Source organism: Falco cherrug, chromosome 13 (assembly GCF_023634085.1).
Source record: "Falco cherrug isolate bFalChe1 chromosome 13, bFalChe1.pri, whole genome shotgun sequence".
NCBI lineage: Eukaryota > Metazoa > Chordata > Aves > Falconiformes > Falconidae > Falco > Falco cherrug.
In genome coordinates, this window is record NC_073709.1 from 11,401,620 (window position 1) to 11,423,192 (window position 21,573).

The following is a 21,573-nucleotide window of genomic DNA, read 5'->3' on the forward strand; positions in this document are numbered from 1 at the left end:
AGCTGTAATGAAAGGACCAGTTGTGGTTACAGAAACACACTGTGGCCCTGCAGACTTGCATGATATTTTCTTTTTGTTTCCAGTTAATAATTAAACCCCCCGCCAAACAGCTAATACTGTCCTAGTGTTGTTTTTCCACATAAGGAATACGTGCCTTTCTCTTTTATAAGCTGATTATTATCAGTGTAATTTCTGCTAAGAGGGGGTTGACCAAGAAATGTAAAAATCTTAGCGTACTTTTCAAATGTGTCTTGGTTAAGCTGTTGCAAGTTCTGAGTCTCTAGGAAGGAAATAACATTGATCTTGCTGTTTTTGCATCCAAGTGTTATTTTGTTTAGGTTATATCCTACTAAGCAACCTGAAAAGTAGTTAAGTAATAGTTAATATTGTTTCATAAAATAATTAAGAAATAATTGTTCTCCTTCCTCGAGGGAGGGAGCTGAAGGTAGATTATTTTTTAGGGAAATGTTTTGAATTGTTGTGATTGTTGTTTATGGTTGATTAGTTTCATTAGATGATTCTTTTTCACTTAGTAGCTTGAAAGAATGTAAATGCAGACATTGTATGAACTCTCATGTGCATATGCTAGTGTATCTTTTTTATTTGTATTATATATAGTGTATATTTTCCCCGTCTGGTAACTTACTGCATCTTACGTATTTTTACATACTAGTTGTCAACCAAACTGATTCCATAATAACTTTAGGGGCTACCAAAATTCAGCATACTTAGTTCCTTTCTGAGGAGACAAGTTATTAGGGTCAACTTTTTTTTTTTTTTTTATTGGTACCATGCATGTTAGGTGCACTTCATCGCAGCCATTTTAGGAGCTGCTTTTTTCTTTCTGTATCAACTTCTTCTCTTTGCATCTGCATGTTTCCTGCCTGCTCTCTTAAAGATGAAAACAAATACATTCACGCTTATTTTTGTTTTGCCTTTTTGTTCTTTTGGCAGGCTCAGCTAAAAGTTTAGCTCAAGGAACTTCTTATATGCTGAACCTAATCTATTGCAAAACTGAGGGGGATTTCACGATCAGTTTTCCTCTTTTGTCTGGCTTTGATTCAGTGTATGCTCTGCTGCAGCTGATGCTACGAGTAGATGACTGCTTAGTGATAACGTGTTTGCAGGCAGCAAACTGATCAGGAGACGACCTTGTGTGATGGATTCATCTTTCACAAGTAGTTTTGCAGCCAGTGCACAAGTGGCAATATCCTCCCTCTACCCTCTGTTTGACAGCAATACATCCTGCCTTGACTTTTTTTTCTCTTAGATCTGGTGACTGTTGCAGACATATTAAATATTCTAGTATTGCTGTAGAGATAATTTTGTGTTTATGTAAAAATTGTAAACTGTGTTCTTCTGTGTATTGTCACGCGTATAGTTGCTTGTTTTTTCCAGTTGAAAGCTTTGAAGATACTACATGTGCTGTTGAGATTCAACAGTGTTAAAGATTCCCTTTCCTCTGGTAATCCACAAAACAGTGTAAACAGGCTTTCTTGACCAGTTCATGGCTCTCAGCTTCAAGGTTACCGTATAGGTTGTTCTTGTGATAGTTCTGTAGTTAGCAGTATCTGTTTACTGTTGGATTTTTTTAATTAAATAGGAGAAATAGCTTTTTTTACTTGGAATAATTTGTAGCTTTTCTTCTTATCTAAGCGTTATCTCTTTACGAGCAGAATTAAATGGAAGTTTCCTTCCTAACTATCTGAGGCTGCGATTAAAGTATCAAAAATGTTGATTGGGAATTAACAGCAGATCTCTGAGAAGGCTGGAGTTTAACCTTTGTGGAAGTAATTATAGCATCCTCAGAAGTTTTCAGAAAAATAGCTTTATGCATTATCTTTATTTCTTTCAGGGGAAATTAATCAACTGGGGGGAAAATAGTCCTGCAAAAGCAGTTTAGTTAGGAAATAAGCACTGTGTTTACCTAACGTGTTTTTCTTAGTGCTTTCTGTATTGCTAGTCTTGCTGGATTGTTGATGGTCAGCTGTGCTTCCTGCTTCAGGTTTAGCTTGTACAGGTTTTGCAGAAGGGTAGTTAAAAGTAGCATCAACAGAACTGAAACTAAAGAGGCATATGTCTGCTAGGAGAACGAGATAAGTAATGCAAATATTTTACGTGCCTCTTAGCTCTGTTAGAAATGTTCTAAATATCAGGAGAGGAGCAAAAACTTTTTTCAAGTTCCAAGTTAAATTCAGGGAGTGCTATGTTAGAGAGATTGTGTATTGGAACATTTAATAAAGTCCTCAGAAAAACCAAACCTTAGACTTCATAGGGATGCTTCAAAAGATGCTCGGTTATAGTCTCAGTCCATCTTCTCTGTTCACTCCTTATCTAGACTGCTGTACGTTAAAGCACTAGGCATATGGTTCTCAGGGGGAGTCTGAAGAGGAACCAAAGCACGAACAGATATGACTGCTGGAGTAGAGGGAGTGTGTTTAGAAGCAGAAAAATGTGTAGCATAAATTGCGGGTGGACAGTGTGTGTCCTTGCACAATGATCAGATATTACAGAGGCAAGTTCTTAATCCTCTTCTGTGTTTAAATACCATTTCTTTGTTCCTCACATGAGAGGACATGCAGCAGAACATTGGGCTTAAACAGCTTAAAACTAGAAACTCGCTTACAGTGATGCTCCACTGCCTGCAAACTGAGAATTATGTAGGACAGCGTGCTATAAATGCTTTATTCTAGCTTATGTATTTTGTTCCAGTTAAACTAATATCTGTAAATGAGGAACATTTGTTTGTTCTGTGCTATTACCTGTATAGTAGTATCAGTACCTGCAAGATTTATTGTACCTTTTTTCTTAAACTTCCAAATCTTCACTTTCATGAATCTGAAACTTCCCTTATCTACCTTTTTTATCTACAAACCTGTCCTTCATCCTTTCGATTTTCGGTCATACTCAGCACTCCTCCTCCTTTACATACTTTTCCTCCAATGGCTTTGCATTTTGAAGTAGGCTAGTTGCTCTCCTACCTGAAGATGTTTGCCTGAAATTCTTGTGATCCTTTCTAACCGTTGCCCATACAATATGTTTCTTAATTTTCTAAACTAGGTTTTCTTTTTCTGCTTCACTGAACCCACCCAAATGGTCACCACTTAGCAAAGTGAAAGGGCTGTTTCTTATGTCTTACTGATGAATAAGCTTGTCTCAGATTTTTCTTCTGTATTTTCATAACATGGTGCTCTCATATGTCTTAAATTACAAAAAAAAAAGTGCTAAACCAAACTTACTTTCTCGCTTTCTTCCTATTCTTTCTCTGCCCTTGTATATTTCTAGTGTTTCATTCATGTTTGCTGCACTTGCTTCCTCTCTAATTATCTTTTTCTTATCAACTTGATCCAGCCCAGTATTTTTTTGTCTGTCTTGTGTCTTACTTAGCTCACCTCCAAACGCAGTCTTTCCTTCCGTGGCCTGCCTGTTTTGGGTTTGCTGTTAAGCCTTCTTCACCAACGGTGTTTACAATTCTGCTATTGCTGAACATTTCCATATGTAGTATGTTGTTTTTCAATTTCTTTCTTCAAAGTAGTCTCAAAATTGTCTTGCTTATGTGTAGGCTTGAAAACCTCATCTAGCACCTGTTGCTTTCATCTTGATTCCTGTAACTCATGCGTGTTTGGTGTCTTTGCTTTTGCTAGCAATAATATTTTTGTTGTCTTCATTTTTCTTTATTCTAACATGATCACTCTTTCAACTGCATGTGTAATTGTCTCTCAACGACAAATTCATGGTGGTTTATAATCAAATTTCTACTTGATTACTGGCTTGCTTTGTGCTTCTTTGTTCTTTCGTCTTTTTGGCTATTTTTTTCTATGTTGGGATTTTTGGTCATCTTTCTCACTATAGGCAGATCCCTTAAGGTGTCATTATTTACCTTAAATATTGTCTGCTCTCCCAACAGTACTTACACTTTATAATTCCCCAATTGTTTCCAGTCACATTATGCTGTTTTGACTTGCCTGAATTCAGGCTTTAATCTGTCAATAGCCACTTATGCAGATACTTGTATTTGTTTCTTCAAGGCTCTGAACTGTGTAATTTGTTGAGAACACAATCACTGGAAGTATAGCTGTGTTTAAAAGGAGTTAAATTTTGCATGTTACGCTTGCTTGTGAATCTTTCCACTGTGTCTGTGGTTTCATACTTTTATCATTTTTATGAATATAGTCCTGGTATGTTATATTCCCTGGTCAATAACTTGACCTGGTCAATAATTAAATGTGATCCTGTCAGTGTGTATGCACTTTTTTGGTAGTTGTGCCTATTGCTTTAATTAGACTAGGTCAGATTTCATTCTCATTAATTGGAATATGACTGAAGTCCTTGGATTGTTTGGAAAACTAGCCAGTTGCCTTTGAAGGTTAAGTAGGCTAGGGTGGGAGGGGGAGAGAGGGAGATGAGGAGATGCGTTCTAAACATTTTGCTTTGATAACTGGGGACGGGGCAGGGGGAAAGGCTGCCATGAAGAACATGTAAATGTATCTGTAGAATTTTCTAACCAGGTGACAGCTGTATACCTGTATTATTTGTATGCCTAAGAACTCAAATTTTAATGGGGCTGAATTAAAGTAGTTTGGATAGCTAGCTCTTCAGCAAGGGCTGCTGTAGCGGAAAAAAGTGTTTATTTTAAAATACTTTAAATTGTCATGTTGTGAAAAGACCAAAACATGTGGAAAGAATATGAGCTGTCTTCCAAAGGTTTGGACACTGTCATGGTAATGGCTGTCTAACCAAACTGTGGCAGAGGTGTTGACTTGAAGCTTAATATGATTTCTCAAGTGTTAACAGATGTTTCACTATTAAAATATTGAGGAGTAAAAGGATCATATTACAAGGATCTTATTACAATCCATCCATATTACAAATGGATCTTTACAACTCTTGCAGTAACAACTTAATTTGGTGTAGTAAAAAAGGTAGCAGTACTACAGCCTTCCTTCCTGGTTTTTCTCCAGGTTAAGCTTATAGTAGTTTTAGGTGCTTGTTTTTGAATGGCTCTCAAATGAATGCGAATCATGTTTTGTATTCATCAGCTGTGCTCAAAACATTTTTCCCCCTTGTTGGTCTGCCTTCTTGACCTGTCATCTGCTTTCTTTGTATGAGCTAAATAAGGCAGCAGAGTAATAGAGAGTTGAGGCATGAGAAGCAAACACGCCTGTGAGAAGATGGGAGCTGGGGAGTTCTGGCGGCACGGAGCTCGTATATGCGGGGCAGATTAACATTTCCAGCATGGTAATAGGTTTGTATGCTGGAAAACCTAGCCAAGCAGTAGTCCAAGTATGTCTGTACTGAGGCATCTGGTGCGGGAAAGAACTCATGCAACACGTTTGAAGCTAATTGTCTGTGTGATAATGTGAATTTGGCACGCGATTCTAAAGAGTGGGAGTGAAGAGCTGGGTAGGGATGCAGGATAATAGATTGGAGTGATTTCAGTGAACAAAGAGACTTTCCAAGGTAATGGGTGTTTTGCACCATTAGACTTTGGAATTAACTTTCAGTGGGTTGAAGCATTTGTTTTGAGTTATGATGGGTCATGAGATATTGGACCTTGAAACAATATCCGCCTACGCTTTTCCCTAGTGTGAATTTTTGGCGACTGGTCCAGAACTTTGTAAAGTAAGTCCTGGAACTTGAAGTAGAGGGATTTTTCAGTTACTGCCAAGATAGAAAGAAGCTTCAGTTGTGTTTCGCTCCAGCAGTACTGGCTGCTGTATATTGAGTTCTTTGGGGTAAAAAGAACGATGTAATGCATTATCAGTTGAAACTAGACATACTGTAATACAGTAAAGCATTCTAGATAACACCAATTGGTTTTCCTCAGTGTAACTCTAGTAGTGCACTATTACTGTTAACTTGTGCTAGTACCACACAAGTACAAAGGACTGCATACATTCTTTATGTAAGTTGATGATATTGGTGTACCAGAGATTTAATTTTGGCATAGTCTATTGCATATGTCGATTTCCTGCAAGTGATTTCCTGTAGTTAGATGCTCTTTTGGAACTGTTAACACTGGGAGCAGTCTCCCTTTTGCTTTTAGGAAACATAGTAACATTGGGATTAGCAGTTTATGTATTCTGAGTCATTGTGCGATACTTTGGGCTTTTATGCAGGAAAGTAATAGCTGTGTAATCCCATAAGATAAAACAGGCTTTAAAAAATTCTGCCTTGAGTTTTGTTTTCAAGTTTACATTATGAGCTCTTAACACTTCAAAGGAACTGGGTAGTGCTTCTTTAACAACTTCATGTAACTGAAGGGCTATAAAAGCTATACTTCACTGCAGTGCAAGAGAGAAAAATTTGGTAGCATACAACTTGAACATAGTTTAAGCTTTGCGTAAAAATTCTGCTAAAAGATAGCACTTGAAATAAAAACCTTGTTGATCGATGAGGTTATTCTTGGCCAGCAGTCTGCACATAGCCTTCTGGCTAAGGTGCGAGCAAAGAATGCTGTATTCCCGAATGTGCTGGGGAGCGGAAGAGAGAGCAGGGTGCTGCACGTCTGCAAGGAGCCAAGCCGCTTGCATAGCTCCCCCCATGGAAGCCTGGCCCAGTGCCTCAGACATGGGCCCTGGCGGGCCACCTGCAGCTCATCAGGGCCCGCCACGCAGAGGGCGGCCAGCCAGCGCTTCCATCGCTTGGGCGCACAGGGCTGTGCTGGGGGCAGAGGGGAGGAATCTGAGCTGAAGCGGGTGGAAAGGAGGGGTCAGGCGTTGTGTTAGGGTCTGTTCTTTTATAACGGGGGAATCTTGGCGGGGGTTGTGTGCAAGGACTTGTTCATCAAGCCTGAAAAGTTTTGTTAGATATGGTTGAATCGGACAGGCTCCTGGCAGGGGCGAGGCTGCTGCAGCTCCATGCCCCAGGTGCAACCAGTAGCAAGACTGGCCACCTATTCCGGTAGGCACAGGCACTCGGTTACAGGTGTACTACACGTCGGTGTATACACACAGATCGACACAGGCAGGCACACAGAGCACTCACGAGAACACAAACAGCACCGATGGTCTCATACTGTGCCCTTCTCTGGTGGTTTGGGGTGAAGGCCTGTTAGTGGGAATACACACACAAAAAATAATAATAATAAAAAAAAACCAAACAAAAAAACCACCCCCACCACCCCCCAACCCCTAACAACAACAAAAAGCAGATATCTCCAGCAGCTGGGCTCAGGCACCCTTTGCCCAGTATCAGTCACTGGATCTTGGTCTTTCCAGTTGCTGGCACCTGGATGTTCAAGCTCTTTTTTTCATTTGTGCTGACACCCAAGACGTGTGGGTCCTCTGACCTGTGGTCTGGCACCAGCTGCTGGTGCTCGGACTCCCTATACACACACATACGCTCAGCATGAGAACACATCATCCAGGAAAACAGAAATGGAATTTAATGAGAAGATAGGACAGATGGTGCTGATCAGGCATGGGGCATGACCAGGCAGTTGTTCTGACCAGCCCCTGTTTGCAGGTGACCAGCCTTTTTTTGTCTTTTGTATATACTTGTTTTGAGAGGACAGTAAAACATGTCACTGCAGTATCATAAGCATTCACGATATGTAGCTTAAAAGGTCAAGTAATGTAGGACTAAACAGGAGTGCTGATGCCATCACTTCTAGCAGTCAATAATAGGTGGGTTTGCTTTTTTACAATGCTTTTATGCCATATAAATTAATCTAGCCTTTATCTGGAATTCATTTGAAAAACAAATCTTAATTACAGGCATTATACTGTTATTTACAAACTTTGGACTTAATGTTGATGCAGCTTTCTAAGGAATGTAATGTCTCATATTTTCAATGATTACTGTTGCTGTCACAAAGAGGATTTGAGTATTCAGCTGTAACTTTGTTTATTATGTCTGCTAATGCTTTTTAGTCACCAAAATTGATGTTGTATGTTGAAAATATTTTAATAAATCCACAATTTGTACATGAGAATGGGTGGGTGGTGCTCAGGCAGAATACGTATCGTCGTAGCATTTAAAGAAAGTGCTTCTTGCTACATGATTATGTGACCTCTGGTTACTGGGGTAGGGGATTATGTGTAGGGATGTTCTGGCACCTGTGTGATAGGTTTATGATCTCTAAAAATGCAAAAAAAAGAGAAACAAAGACATCTTTATCAAAAGAAGGAGACTTAAACGTGTGAAATAGCTCTGGACGTTCCTTGGAATCTGTGGTTTGTAGGTGGTTCTATGAATTTAATACCAAGGGGCAACAGTTCACACTGATTCTCTGCATCGTCTCAGTTGTCCCTCCTGGCAGCTGAAATTAGTAGCAACATTAATAAAAGGTGTCATGTTTATCTGCAGACAGATGTATATCGTATTCATCTTGATTTTCTCTCCCTTTTCTTGGAATTAAGTTTTTCAGCAGCATGATGCAATTGATATGCTATAAATGGAAACTATCCTGAGGATACAGTTGATTATAGCATTGATGTAGTAGCTTCCTCTAGTTGACACTAGCATTAAGATGTGATACCTGGCTAAACAGTTTATATAGTATCAAGGAATAAAACTCACAGCACTTACTTAAAGAAATGAAACTATAGCTTGTTTTCTTGGTAATTGAGGCACAGTGGAATTTTAGTTAGAGCTTAAAGCAGGATCATGGAACTGCCAGTTCCCTTGGAAGAATTACTAGCGTGCTATATCTATGCATGTTCTGAATATAAAGTCAAGTCCTGTGTGTACTTGCAGAAATACTGAGACACATATTTGGACGGCACAACTAATTATCAAGCTTTTTATTTGCTTTCTTAATACAAGTAATCTTTGGGAAATTGGAAAGCTGTAATTTTCAGGGTATTAAAGGATATTTGCTAGTTATCAAGATGAATCAATGTATGAGTATACTGAATTATAATATGATGAGAGCAGTTCTTACAGGTAATTCCAGATGATGTCCAGGATTTTAAGCAATAGCATTTTACTGTATAAAGGTTTAAAAAGAATCTGGTTTAGGGACGTACAATGCTGCTGTTGTATCTGTACCATAATGGCTACTGTACAGAGTACAAGAGAGTATCAAAATCATGTAGGAAACCTAAGAGTGAGTTGGACGACAGAGGAAACAGTCTGCTGCTTTGGCACCAGCCCAGCAAATCAGTTTCTTGGTGCTGCAGATTAAATACCTACTGGTGTCAGTATAGTTTTGTCACATCCATCTTTTGCTTTTGCACGGGATAAATGGCACAAATTCTGCCTGTCTTTGTGATGGTCCAAGTAGATAGTATGCTTTGCACAACATGGGGATTCTTAAGTATTATGTGTAGTATAAATGTGTGTAGGGTGTGCACACCAAACCAGAGAAAGCCAACTTAATATTTCAGATAAAATTGCTACCAGAAAGAGGAAATTATCTTCTGTCTGAATGGGAAGGGAGCGTGAAAACAATGAGTGTGATAGATACCTTCATTATTTCTTTGTTTTGGTAGAAACAATTGACTACTTAGTTAAGTACAACTGATACACCACAAGCTTTATGCAGATTTAGACCCTGTTATTTATTGGCTGTGCAGGAGCTAAATTACCAAACTGTAGCCTGTTAGCTAATGAATTGAAAGCTTGTTGTGTGTTTTTTCCGTACTTTTCCCCACGTTCTTCCTGTTTTCTTCGGTGGAGCACTCCTGTGTGCGTGCCCACCTTGAGTGAATTCTGGTTTAAACAAAAAGGCTGAAGGAGCTGGTTGATTGGTACTCATGCCTCTCGAGGGTCTATTCCTACTCTTTCTCTGTGAGCTGTTTACTTTTAAGCTTTTCATTTTAAGAAGTTTTAATCATGCTTGCCAATATTTTGAAGAGTGGGGAAAATTCAGAATAAGAAAGCTATTTTCAGTGAGGTGTCTGGGAAAATGGCATGTTACTTAATGCATCTGTTCCCTAGATGGATTTGCAATATTATCTTCTGTCCTGTTGGAATCGAGTTTTCCTTTTCTTGCATCTGCAGATCTAAACTGTTGTAGAACAACAACGTGAAGCCTCTCTTGGCTTGCTCCTCCAGAAAAGCGTGGCAGGTGCTGCTGGAGTGTCTTGAGCTGAATACCTGCCTGACCAGTCTGTGAAACAAGGGTTACAGGTGGTAGTATCCGAGTTAGAATGACCTGTGTTTGCTTTCAGATGCCAGACTGATTATGCAGGTCTGAGAGATTAAAAATCCAAAGAAACAAAAACACTTAACATTTTTTCTCTTCAGGTTTTGAAAAAAACTGTTGGTAAGAGGGAATGAGGAAGTTGGTATTGATAGATTTTATATATTCTGTTTTGGTGTGGGTTTTTGGTTGTTATTGTGCTTTTTTTAACCTTTTTATGCTCCATTTCAGTTCAGAAAATGCTTCCGTTCCTCAAAAATAGGCAGATCTGTTTTTTCATGGAACATTTAAAATGCTCAAATTCTGTAACTGTTATTAAAAACATTTATGGATAGGATTATCAAAGAGCATGTGTTAATTCAGAGTTTGCTTTCTATTGCAGTTCCCAGAGTGTGGTTTCTTTGGCATGTATGACAAAATTCTCCTCTTCCGTCATGACCTGAACTCAGATAATATTTTGCAACGAATTACATCAGCAGAAGAGATCCATGAGGGAGATCTTGTTGAGGTTGTGCTCTCTGGTAGGTATTGTTGTAACAGTGGAACAGTGCTTTATTCAGTAGATTAAAAAAAATAGGACTTTATGGAACATTATTATCGTGCTTGCCTTGAGCTCTTTAAGTCTCATACTGGGTCACTGTTTTGGGGTAGAGGTTTCCAAGAAAATCCATGTGGTACTGAAATTCCAGTACACAGTTTTGCTATCATTTCATTGTCATATTTTAATCTTCTTCAGGTCTACTATTAGAAACAAATCTGAATTATAAGAATATGAATTTATAATTATGATAATATAAGTTTATTATCATAATTGTTGAAGCTGAATTGTAGGTAGGATTCAGAATTTGCTCTTCTAGCCCTGTTGTTGGCTTTCTCTTGCTTTGATCTGTCTTTCTGTTCTGTAGCTTTTGCCGTTGATGGTTTATACTGCTAAAAGGCTTCATATAAACGTAGTTGCTGAATCATAATATAAGGACAGCCTCTTAATGGTTATTGTAGTACTTGAAAACAGTTTATTTTAAATGATAAAGTTTAATGATAAACTCTCCTTAGAGTGGTGGCTATTAACCTGTGGTACTCTTTAATAATGAGGACAAAAAAAGCCCAAACTCCTAACTGATTTGAGCTGTGTTTCATTGATAACTTGTTGAATTCAACCAAAAGCTGGCTGCGGTTAAACTACAAATAAAAGTTGGACTAGTATCGAGCAGTTCTTTCAGACTTCAAGGACTAAGTGCCAAACTGAGGTTATGTTCTAGAAAAAGAGATCTCTTGGCTGTCGTGGGATCAGATTTGTAAGTTAGATCAATAAAGTATGACTTCCAGTCATAAGGCTGTGTTCCTTGGCTGCGTTTCAGGACCTGCTGTTGTAGGCATGTCTAGGCTGTTCAGTAGTTGATCATCTTGGTTTGAGCTTTTCATCGCTCCTGGTGAATGCCGTATTTGGAAAAATTGTTGTGTGTGCCTCTTCCTGACAATCTCTGACAGTTTCCTTATAAACAGACCAAAGAAATTGATGCATTTTGAAGACACGTAAACCTCTTTCTGCAGGGTTTTAAAGCAGACATGATAATCTGAATATGCAGTATATATTTGATCAAAGAATAGTAGCCATCAGGGCAAGGTAATGTTGATGTAAAATACCAGTTTCTTTTCTTTTTTTTACATTCCAAAGAAATAGGACAAAAATTTCATTTAAATATATCCAGGCTTGTTTAAGAAAAAGGACATTACTAGTGAAGTTTCCAGTGTTCCATGGAAACTATCCACAGTTCTGTTTTGGTAGGGTTCAATCTAATAAACTTTTACTGAAAAAGTCCTTTAGAAGATAAAAATGTAACCTGTAGAACTGTCCTTTGGAAAATTCTGAAGGTTACAAAGCAGCTTGAAAATGAACTTGCTCTTTCAAGCGTTTACTGTTGATTTTAGCAAAGCTTGTTGGATTTGTCTTCTCAGCTTAGTGAAGTTTTCAACATTGTGACTCATACTGTTGATCAGCTGTGGCTATTAGCCTACAGAATCCAATGGATTTTTTTTCCTCGATAAAAAAGCTGCTGAAAAGTATGTGATCTTCTAAATGCATATCTAAATAGTGTACAGTGAAATGCTGATGTCTAAACAGCTCATGAGTGTTCTTTGGATCTGCCATTTTTAAAACAATTTATTTTTTCCATCAATCCTTGTTGATCCTGTGGCAAGAACCATAACTTACTGCAATTTTTTAAAAGCTTTGGCTACAGTTGAAGATTTCCAGATTCGTCCTCATGCACTTTATGTGCATTCCTACAAGGCTCCTACTTTTTGTGACTACTGCGGAGAGATGCTTTGGGGTTTGGTACGACAAGGATTAAAATGTGAAGGTAAGTCTGTGATTCTTAGTGTATTTTTGTATATATGTATCTGTGTAAGATGTGGAAGAAGAAATTGTATCTTGTGCAATATGTTAGCACATGATAAATACAGTATTTCATAGAGTTGGAATGGGTTGTGCATCAGGAAACCCGAGTTCTGATCCTAGCATTAACACAAACTGTGTGTGACCTTGGGCAAATGTCTGAAGATGTGTTCTTGTTTCCCCGCTTTGAAAAAAATTAGTTAGCTTACAAGTGTGTGCTTTACACAAGGAGCACAGACTTCGGAGAGACTCCCGGAGGGGAATCCCTTTCCTTATGGCCTTCCTCCAGCTGGCTATGGAGCACCCTGCAGCCTGCTGTCAGGTACTGGCGCTGCCTGCTCACTGCCTTCTCCCTGGCTCTTGTGCTCCAGCAGGAGGGACTGGTGCCAGCCTCCTGGTGGGAGGAGAAGTGAGAAGCACGGATCTGCTGCTTTGGAGCCTTAGGCTTTGTTCTAGAGGGGGGCTGACAGGAGACCAGTATTATAGCAAATAGTGCAAAAAAAGCCGTTTGTGTATCGCACCAAGAACACTAAAATAAGAGAATTTAACAGAACAATATTTCTGCCTTTACAGTTTTCCTGGATCGTATTTTTAACTGCTTTATCAAAATATTAGTACTGTTTTTGTTAATTTGAATGTTGGGAGTTTTTTGTCTAAAAAACCCTTATCTTTCAGGTTGTGGGTTAAACTACCATAAGCGATGTGCCTTCAAGATTCCAAATAACTGCAGTGGAGTGAGAAAGAGGCGTCTGTCTAATGTGTCTTTGCCAGGAGCAGGGCTTTCAGTCCCAAGACCAGCACAAGCTGAATACACATCCTCTGCCTCTGAAGAAGTATGTAGTGTGAAAGGGGGAACAGTTTCTGGCTTTAAATCCTTTCACCTCTGGGGAACTAGATAGTGTTGCAAGTGGCTTGTAACAAGTACAAAGGATTTGAGCTTAACCATTATGATTGGTTTTAGTTCTTTTTTAAATCTGGTGGGTCTTAGGCTGTGACACTCACTGGTAACTATTATTGCTGTGAGGAAAGGGAAGCAAATTACAACTTTCATGGAGAAATTTGTTATTGGCCTGTCACTCATATGAACTCTAAGAGCTTTGGTTTCAGGAATGGTAAAACACCTTGCTGCCTTTGTAATACAGATTTATTCTGTAATTACAGTATCAGTATAGAATAGTTACTTGGTTAAGGCAGTACAAATTGTAAGCTTTTATGGTGGGAGATGGAGAGAGTGTTCCTGACATGCTGTTAAGCTTTTCACAGAGTTAACCTTAAAAAAGCCAAGCCCTGTCAAGGAGGGTGTAGGGATGAAGAGCTTTACAGTAAAAACAGTCATCCATAATAGTTCTTTGTTATGATGATTGCTGAGAGGTTATTGATTATACTGCAACTATATGGGGATCATAAGACAGGACAGGCAGTGATAAGATACATTTGTTTCATTGCTGCTTTCACAGTGGGGTAAAAGCAGTGCTTTTGACACTTCATCTTTCCTACTTATCTAGTTCTATTACTGTACACTGTAATGATTCTTACCATAGTTTAAAATATAAACTTTACAGGTTGTCTAGTTCAAGAAAATAATTTTTTTAGCTAGAGGCTACAAAGCCTAGTCCTGAGTCATGAAAAATATTTATTCTGTTGTTTGTAACTATTGGTAAGATCTATTCAGTGAACACAGAATTGTAACCAGTTCTCCTATCACAGGATTTAACTGTGGTTTCTATGTGCGTGTTCAGTACCTCTGACACCTCTTCTGTGCTGTCCGATTTCAAATACTTGGCTCAGATGATCAGTAGTACCATGTTTGCAGTTCATCTTTCAGCCACCTTAAAATGCTTTAGGTACAAGGCCGAGTTCCTTTGTTTTTCTGTACACGTGAGTAAATGTAAGTTTATCCTGCTGAATGTTCAGTGTAATACTAAATGCCTTTTTTGTTTTTATTGCTGAAGCTTTTGTTTTAACTTAATTTAAAACTTAGTGTTTTAACCATCCACCCATCAAATCCACATCTCTCCAATTTTTAGAGAAGGGTGTTGTGGGGGACCATGTCAAAGGCCTTACAGAAGTTCAGACAGATGACATTCATTGCTCTTCCCTTGTCCACTGATGTAGTCACTCCATCATGGAAGTCCAGTAGGTTGGTCTGGCAGGACTTTCCCTTGGTGAAGCCACGCTAGCTATCTCTAATCATCTCCCTGCCCTCCACGTGCCTTAGCATAGCTTCTAGGAGGATCTGTTCCATGATCTTCCCACGCACAGAGGTGAGGCTGAGGTTGCTAGTTCCCAGGGTCCTCCTTTCTACCCTTTTTAAAAATGGGTGCAATGTTTGCCTCTTCCCAGTCACCAGGGACTTCTCACCTGCCATGACTTTGAAAAGTCATGTTTTGGTGCAAATCATGTATACCTTCTTTATTCAGCGGTGCTGCCCAGAACCTAGTAAGAGGATTCCCTCCTGGAGTGGCCGTCCCATCTGGATGGAGAAGATGGTGCTTTGCAGAGTGAAGGTTCCACACACCTTTGCTGTTCACTCTTACACTCGCCCCACCATATGCCAGTATTGCAAACGGCTGCTCAAGGGCCTGTTTCGCCAAGGAATGCAGTGTAAAGGTAAACATTTAATGTTCTGCTGCAGTGATAAATTCCAGTAAAGGTCTTGTTTTAAAACTGTTTTCAATGTAACATTTTGGTTGCAGAAGGTTGTATACTGTGAAACGGGGCAGTGTAAGTTTTGAAAAATTTTCTATTTTTGAAAGGATAACAGCAGCCCTCATTTTCGTTTTAGTAGACTATGCATTGGATGTGTTTTTTGGAAAAATAAGATGTAATCACATGTAGATTAAATTAGGAACACCTTAATTCTAGAAGGATAATTCTAAATTAATAAAAATGGGAAATACTTGTCTTTGATCAATGTCTGTCTTCTAGGCTAATCACTAAAGAATTTGTAAGTTTTCATTATGTTATTCTAGCACAGAATAGTTATTATCTTCTGGAAAAATTTTATCCAGGTAGGTGCCTCTTCTGAATTAGATTAGGCTTAGGTTTTTATTTAACCTATGTTAAGATGCATGACTGCAATTCCCAGACCCTTCCTATGACATTGTGATCTTTTTCTGGCTCTTTATTGCTGGATAGTGCGGATCTGTCAGCTGCTTTGCAGGAAAGAAAACTAGTGATGAATCATAAACATTAGTATGTAAAGGACTTTACATTTCTCTCGTGAGTTTGTCAGATGTGAGTACCAAAGGTCAACATTTGGAAAGAGGTTGCTTAATACGCTTTCAATTTTCTTTAGTAGAAGAAAGCAAGAATTGTAAGCTTATAGCTGTGTTAACTTTCTTTTGACTAAAATACTACTGTCTTATGTAAGTAAGGAACCAGTTTTCTCTTTCCTTTATGTCTTTGTTTATTTGCAGTCTTTGTAGCCTGTTTGAAGTCTGAATCCTGAACTGGTTTTGATTTTTTTTTTTTGGGTTTTTTTGAGTCAGTGTGTCTCTTGGATACATGTAATACATAAATAATGAAGCCTGAAAAGGTGCTTTGCCATTTTAACGTATAGATGCTACTGACTGGATACAGTTGTTGTAACTGTATATCCAGCTGAACAAATGGGGCTACCAGGTCAGTTTCAGGGAATGAATGACATGGGACAAAACAGCATGTGTGTGTGGAAAACAAGCCTAGAGAAATGTTATGTATATGCACAGGACAGAACCAAATATATTAATAGGACTCCATTTATGCAGTATGATCCTATAAATATTTTTAATATATCGGGAGTTGATATCAAACAATCAAAATATTTTCATACTGCTTTCTCCTACAGATTCTTAAGGTTTCCCATCGACTTCCTTGTGCACATTCCCAAAGCTTGGGGTCTTTCAGCAGTCCCATGTTCCTGAGTACCCGTAAGAGCCCTGGATTTCTTGAATTCATCCAGGCTTCTACTTGGACTCTGAGGATGATCTTTGGGATTGCTAAGGCTGTATTTGTGGTAATAAACTAAATGTGCCCAGAACATTCCTGGACACCTGAGGTCAACTGGGACAAAATGACCTGTACTCATGAACAAGTTTTCTTAGCATCCCAGCCTGGGTGGCTGTATGTTGGGAACAGTGATGCTCTGGTTTATGAAATAGACCTGGGAACTGTTTGGGATTGTACTAATGGTGTGGGCCAAAAGCATGCTAGGGAATATTTCTTACTGTTTCCTAGACTAGAGAGTTGCATTGCAGTACCCAAGAATGTTTCTGGCTGTAGTTTAATTTATTAGGATTGTCTCGCTCTTAGTCTTTCTAGTTCCTTGGTAGGATTTGAAATACGTTTCTTCCAGCCCCCTCCAAACTAGGGAAGTAAACATATTCTGTAAAATGGACTGAAAACAGTGCTATAGAAATGACAGTTCACTGGTCTCATCCTAGGATGTTTCCTCGTAGGCACTCAGAAGCTGAACAGGATTGTATTCTGCTCCAGAGTTTGGCTTCTCTGCTACTAAAACCAGGGGGGATGATGATAAATTTTTCTTGTCTGGCCTTAAAAGGAGAGCACAATGAGCTTTATTTGGAGAGCATAAAAGGAATAAATTATCAGTTTGAAAACAGTTGTGGGGGCAGTAGGGAGTTTTGAAATTAATGATGTTATATAGAGTTGAAAATTACAGTGATACTGCTAATAAAGGAAATTCCTGTTAATACTGCTATTGTCATATGCTGGACTTTGTTCAGTAGGCTGCATCTGATACCTCAGATGTAGAAATGGCACACATCCAGGTTAGATTCCATCTCCACGTCAGGCCAGATCTGGACATAACATTATTCTGTCTGCCCTGTGTCAGCAGGCAGAAATGGAGCTTCAGTGTTCAGCCAAATTTGTAATCTGAATGACAGGGCAACTGGCCTTTGGGATTTACTGCAGAGCATATTTGCGCTGTGATATAGGTGTGTGATCCTGGAGGCTCTGATGGCTGCAAGTCTTAGGCAGCAGGTGGGGAAAAATGATAGAGATGGGATTTAAATCATATAGCAATGGGAAAAAGGATGTGGAACAAATGAGAGGATGGGAAAAATGACATCATAATGGAAAACATGAACTACAGAGAAAGCTAGAGAAGCAGAAAACTTTTCTACTGGAAAGGGAAGCGCTGACATAATACATAGTGGTTGGGCAAATCAACATGTGACATCAGGACAAGATTGTTGATTTCCTTCTGGAGGTGACCTCATTTGGTGCTGTCTTCAGTTACATGCAAATGTATGAATCTGAACTGAAGCTTGCAGTGGAAGTAGTGAATGATAGAATGTTAGTGTTTGAGAAGGAGTAAGGTTCTGGTATCATGGACTTACCTTCTGTTTTAGATTGCAGATTCAACTGCCACAAACGCTGTGCGTCTAAAGTTCCTAGAGACTGTCTTGGAGAGGTGATTTTCAATGGAGGTAAGATGAGAGATGTGCTTTCAAATACTGACAGATCTTTGGAGGCTTAACAAGATGCATTAGCTTTTGGATGCCTCGTCTGAATATTTTACATCTTTTTATTTTATCTTCCTTTTTTTGTTTTTTTCACTAGAGATTTCTAACAGTTAAGAAGATTCACCGTAAAACTTATACTGTGACGACTTTAATTTTAATCAGTCTTGGCAAGTACAGTATATTTTGCCTGAGATTGCTCAAGGGAAATAAATCAAGAAGCCTCAGTGTACAAAAATTAAACATCTGTTGTGATCAGTCGGCTCATTGTTCACCATGAAATACATATTTTCAAATGTTAATATCTGAAGACAAATACCATTTTTTTGTGACTTTCTCATATCCATGGTTTTTAGTGGCCAGTTATGCCAGTGGTTTATGAGGTGAAAGAGAAAGGAAAGAACCAAGCCTAACCAAACCAAAAAACCCCGCTCTAATTTTTTGGTACCTCAGTTAAGTAGGAGTGTGTTCTGAATAGACCTTACAGAGTTGAAAGGGGAAGGTGGGGAACACTATGTGGAAAAAAGTTCAGAGTCTTATTCTTACAAGTCTTAGACCAGTGTTAAGGTGATGAAAGGTGGGATGGATGGGCAGACAGTGAGGTGGACTGAATGCTGGTTGAATGTATAGGGCTAGAGGGTGGCAGTTAGTGGCATGAAGTCCAGTTGGAGGCTGGTAACTAGTAAGGTACCCCAGGGATCAGTACCGGGTCCAATCCTGTTCAACATCTTCATTAATGATCTGGATGATGGGGCCGAGTGTACCCTCGGCAACTTTGCTTTTGGCTGGGATGACTGGCTGATATGCCAGAGGGACTTGGACAGGCTGGAGAAATGGGCTCACAGGGGTTGTTGGACCAAATGATCTCCAGAGGTCCCCTCCAACTTCAGCCATTCTGTGACTGTTGCCCAAACTCTCGATCCTTGATGCACGCGTTTTTGAGGGGAATGAAATTGGTGACACCTGACTCAGAGACCTGGGCAGCAGCCTTGTTAGCCAGTGGGTCCCTTGCTGTTGCACAGTGTATCCTGTCCTTTCATGCCTGCCTTCTCCAGCTCCAAGGCTTTTGCCTAGGTCTTGAGATTGGTGGCCATGAACAATAGTGTGCATCATGTTGCTGCTGCAGCCTGTTTTCACCACCCTTGCGATGCTAAGGTGCTAGGGCACGTAGTTTGGGAACTACGATTTCATACAACCCTGTGGACATAAGGAGTTGTTTGTTTTTTTGTTCTTTCTCCCACTCTTAAATTGAGCTCTCCCTAGACCAAAAAAACCCAAAAAACCCAACCAAAAAACAAACCAAGAAACCCGCTACAGAGGAATGTATTTGTATGTTTTAATTTTTAATTTTCCACAGTGCAAGTTGTACAGCTTTTGGAAACTTTAAACTTCTGCCAGCAGAGAGTCAGATGTGAATAAAATCTGTTCTGCTTTTTTCCTGCAATACCATGGCCCCCATTTTCCCTTTTTACTTTTGCTATTTTTGGGCTACAAGGGCAGCAAGAACAGAATTGGGTTTCTGTTGAGGGAGAGTTTCATTTGCACGGGAACAATTCTCTGGGTCACCTCGAGCCATTGAAAGGTTAATTTGCACTGATAACTTGTGGAACAGAATTAATGTGATTTATCTTTTAGACCTTAAGCTTTTCACTCTGTTTCTTGCACTGTGACTCTTGTTTTATTTGGGTCTCTTTTGCCTTGGCATTTAGCGCAACTGAATTGATCATGTGCATTAGCATGCTCTGCGTTATTTAGCAAAAACTTGAGGATTATGTATATTCTGATTGTAGTTTTGTGTTTATTTGCATAAATGTGACCCGAAGAAGAAATTTGGGGGTTTTGGGGGGGTTTCTTTGTGGTGTGGGTTTGTTGGGTTTTTTTATTAATTGTGTATTTAAAATAATACCTCAATCCTGTGTTGTTTCCAGAACCTGCTAGCCCAGGCCAGGACTTGGACATGCCAATGGAAGTTGATAGCAGTGAAATGAACAGTGATGGTAGTCGAGGTCTAGATGATGCTGAAGAGCCCTCTCCTCCAGAGGACAAAATCTTCTTTATGGATCCATCTGACCTTGATGCAGACAAAGATGAGGAAGCTGTCAAAACCATCAGGTAAGTCATAAGGTGGATCTCTTTGCTCCAGACATACTTTCCTCAGTATTGTGAGTAAAATATTTCTGATTAGCCCAGTTCTACTCCTTAAGTGTTGTGTTTTCATTTGTGTTTTTTTTAATTATTATTTTAACTTGAAAATTCTTTGTAAAGTTGTCCTGTCTGAAGAAAATCTGAAACATAAACAAATTAAAATAGTATAGTCTCTTCTAATCGGAAAAAAGTGCTGTGCTATGACTGTTACCAAAGAAATAAAACCAGATTATCAAAACATGGTAAAATTTATGGCTTAACATGTCTGAGACATGACTAAGGTCTTTGTGACTTTAGCCTGCTTTAGTTACTGTTACACATGTGTTGATTTAAAAGGAATTACTGGAGATATTTTAATAGTCACATCATAGCCTATATGCATTTTAGCAAAGGTTTACTTTGTATCTTGAATGTGACTTTTCTGAAGTCTTCTATGCCATAACTGTTACACAGTTTTTTTAATCAAGTTTAGTCTTTTTACTTTCTGTGTTATCCTAAGTAGCATCATCCTGATTTTCTTAAGTCATTCTTAATAACGTAAGACCAGTTGTGTTAGGTCAAACTAAAGGTGGTTTTTTGCTCAGGGCTTAATAGCAAATACGTGAGGAAGAGCATATAGTGATACCTTCCCAGCTTTCAGTCATTTGTAGCTGAGGGACTTCCCAAGTTGGAAATAGCATTTTTTGTGTGTTACACCTCTAGGTAGGATTTTTCCATTTATTTCTAATCAGACTTGAAGCAATTAGGTTTTGGCACGTACAACAACCTGTGGCAGCCAATTCTACTATGTAACTGTGTGCTGTGTTAAAGCATCCTTACATCTTTGGTTTTGAAGCTCCCTTGTAATTTCATTTGTTTACAAATGTTTCTGTTTGTGCCACATGTAGGAGTGCTGGTGTTAAGCAGGTGACTTAGTGGTTGAATCCATCTTCAGTGCTATTAAAACCTGAACGTTTAACTGATCACCCTGTCAGAGATAGTCAGATCCTTGTCTGTAGGACAGTTAATATCCTGAGCATTGATAAAATTTTCTAGTGCAGCTGTGATGTGAATCAGCACACCCCTGTTTATTGAAAGTATGCTTAGATAGGGACCTTGATTAGTGTATTAGTGCAATAACAATATTAAGAAGTAGCGTAGTCATCTTATGATGACAAGAGAAAATAATAGCAATGCTGATGTTAATTGTATTTTTATCCTGGATTAAGACCAGCAGTCTCAGCTAATTGTTTTGAGAGAGGATGGTTTCTGTAGGTGTCCTCAATCCTGTGGTTTTTCTGTGTTCTGTAATTTTAAGTATGGCAGTACTTGCAGGTGGAGAGCCAGGGGGAGCTCGGATGCCTTGTCAGTTTCATCTGTGGATGAGATTTGTATGAGAAGAAAAGGTGCCTGTTCCTGAAAATTATGGGCTAAATGTGTAGTACCAGTATAATTGCAGTACTTTTGTATTTTAACTTGTTAAATATTAACTGTTC

At 39.0% G+C, this 21,573-nt stretch overlaps 1 protein-coding gene across 1 annotated transcript in view; it reads left to right on the top strand.

Annotated features, from left to right (window-relative positions):
* Positions 1-21,573, top strand: part of PRKD3 (protein kinase D3) — a 45,808-nt gene that overhangs the window by 4,257 nt on the left and 19,978 nt on the right. The window contains exons 3-8 of the mRNA XM_055725951.1: positions 10,473-10,611; positions 12,319-12,450; positions 13,161-13,318; positions 14,906-15,095; positions 17,843-17,920; positions 19,882-20,065. Coding sequence (XP_055581926.1) covers positions 10,473-10,611; positions 12,319-12,450; positions 13,161-13,318; positions 14,906-15,095; positions 17,843-17,920; positions 19,882-20,065 — 881 coding nt within the window. The remainder of the gene's footprint in view (positions 1-10,472; positions 10,612-12,318; positions 12,451-13,160; positions 13,319-14,905; positions 15,096-17,842; positions 17,921-19,881; positions 20,066-21,573) is intronic.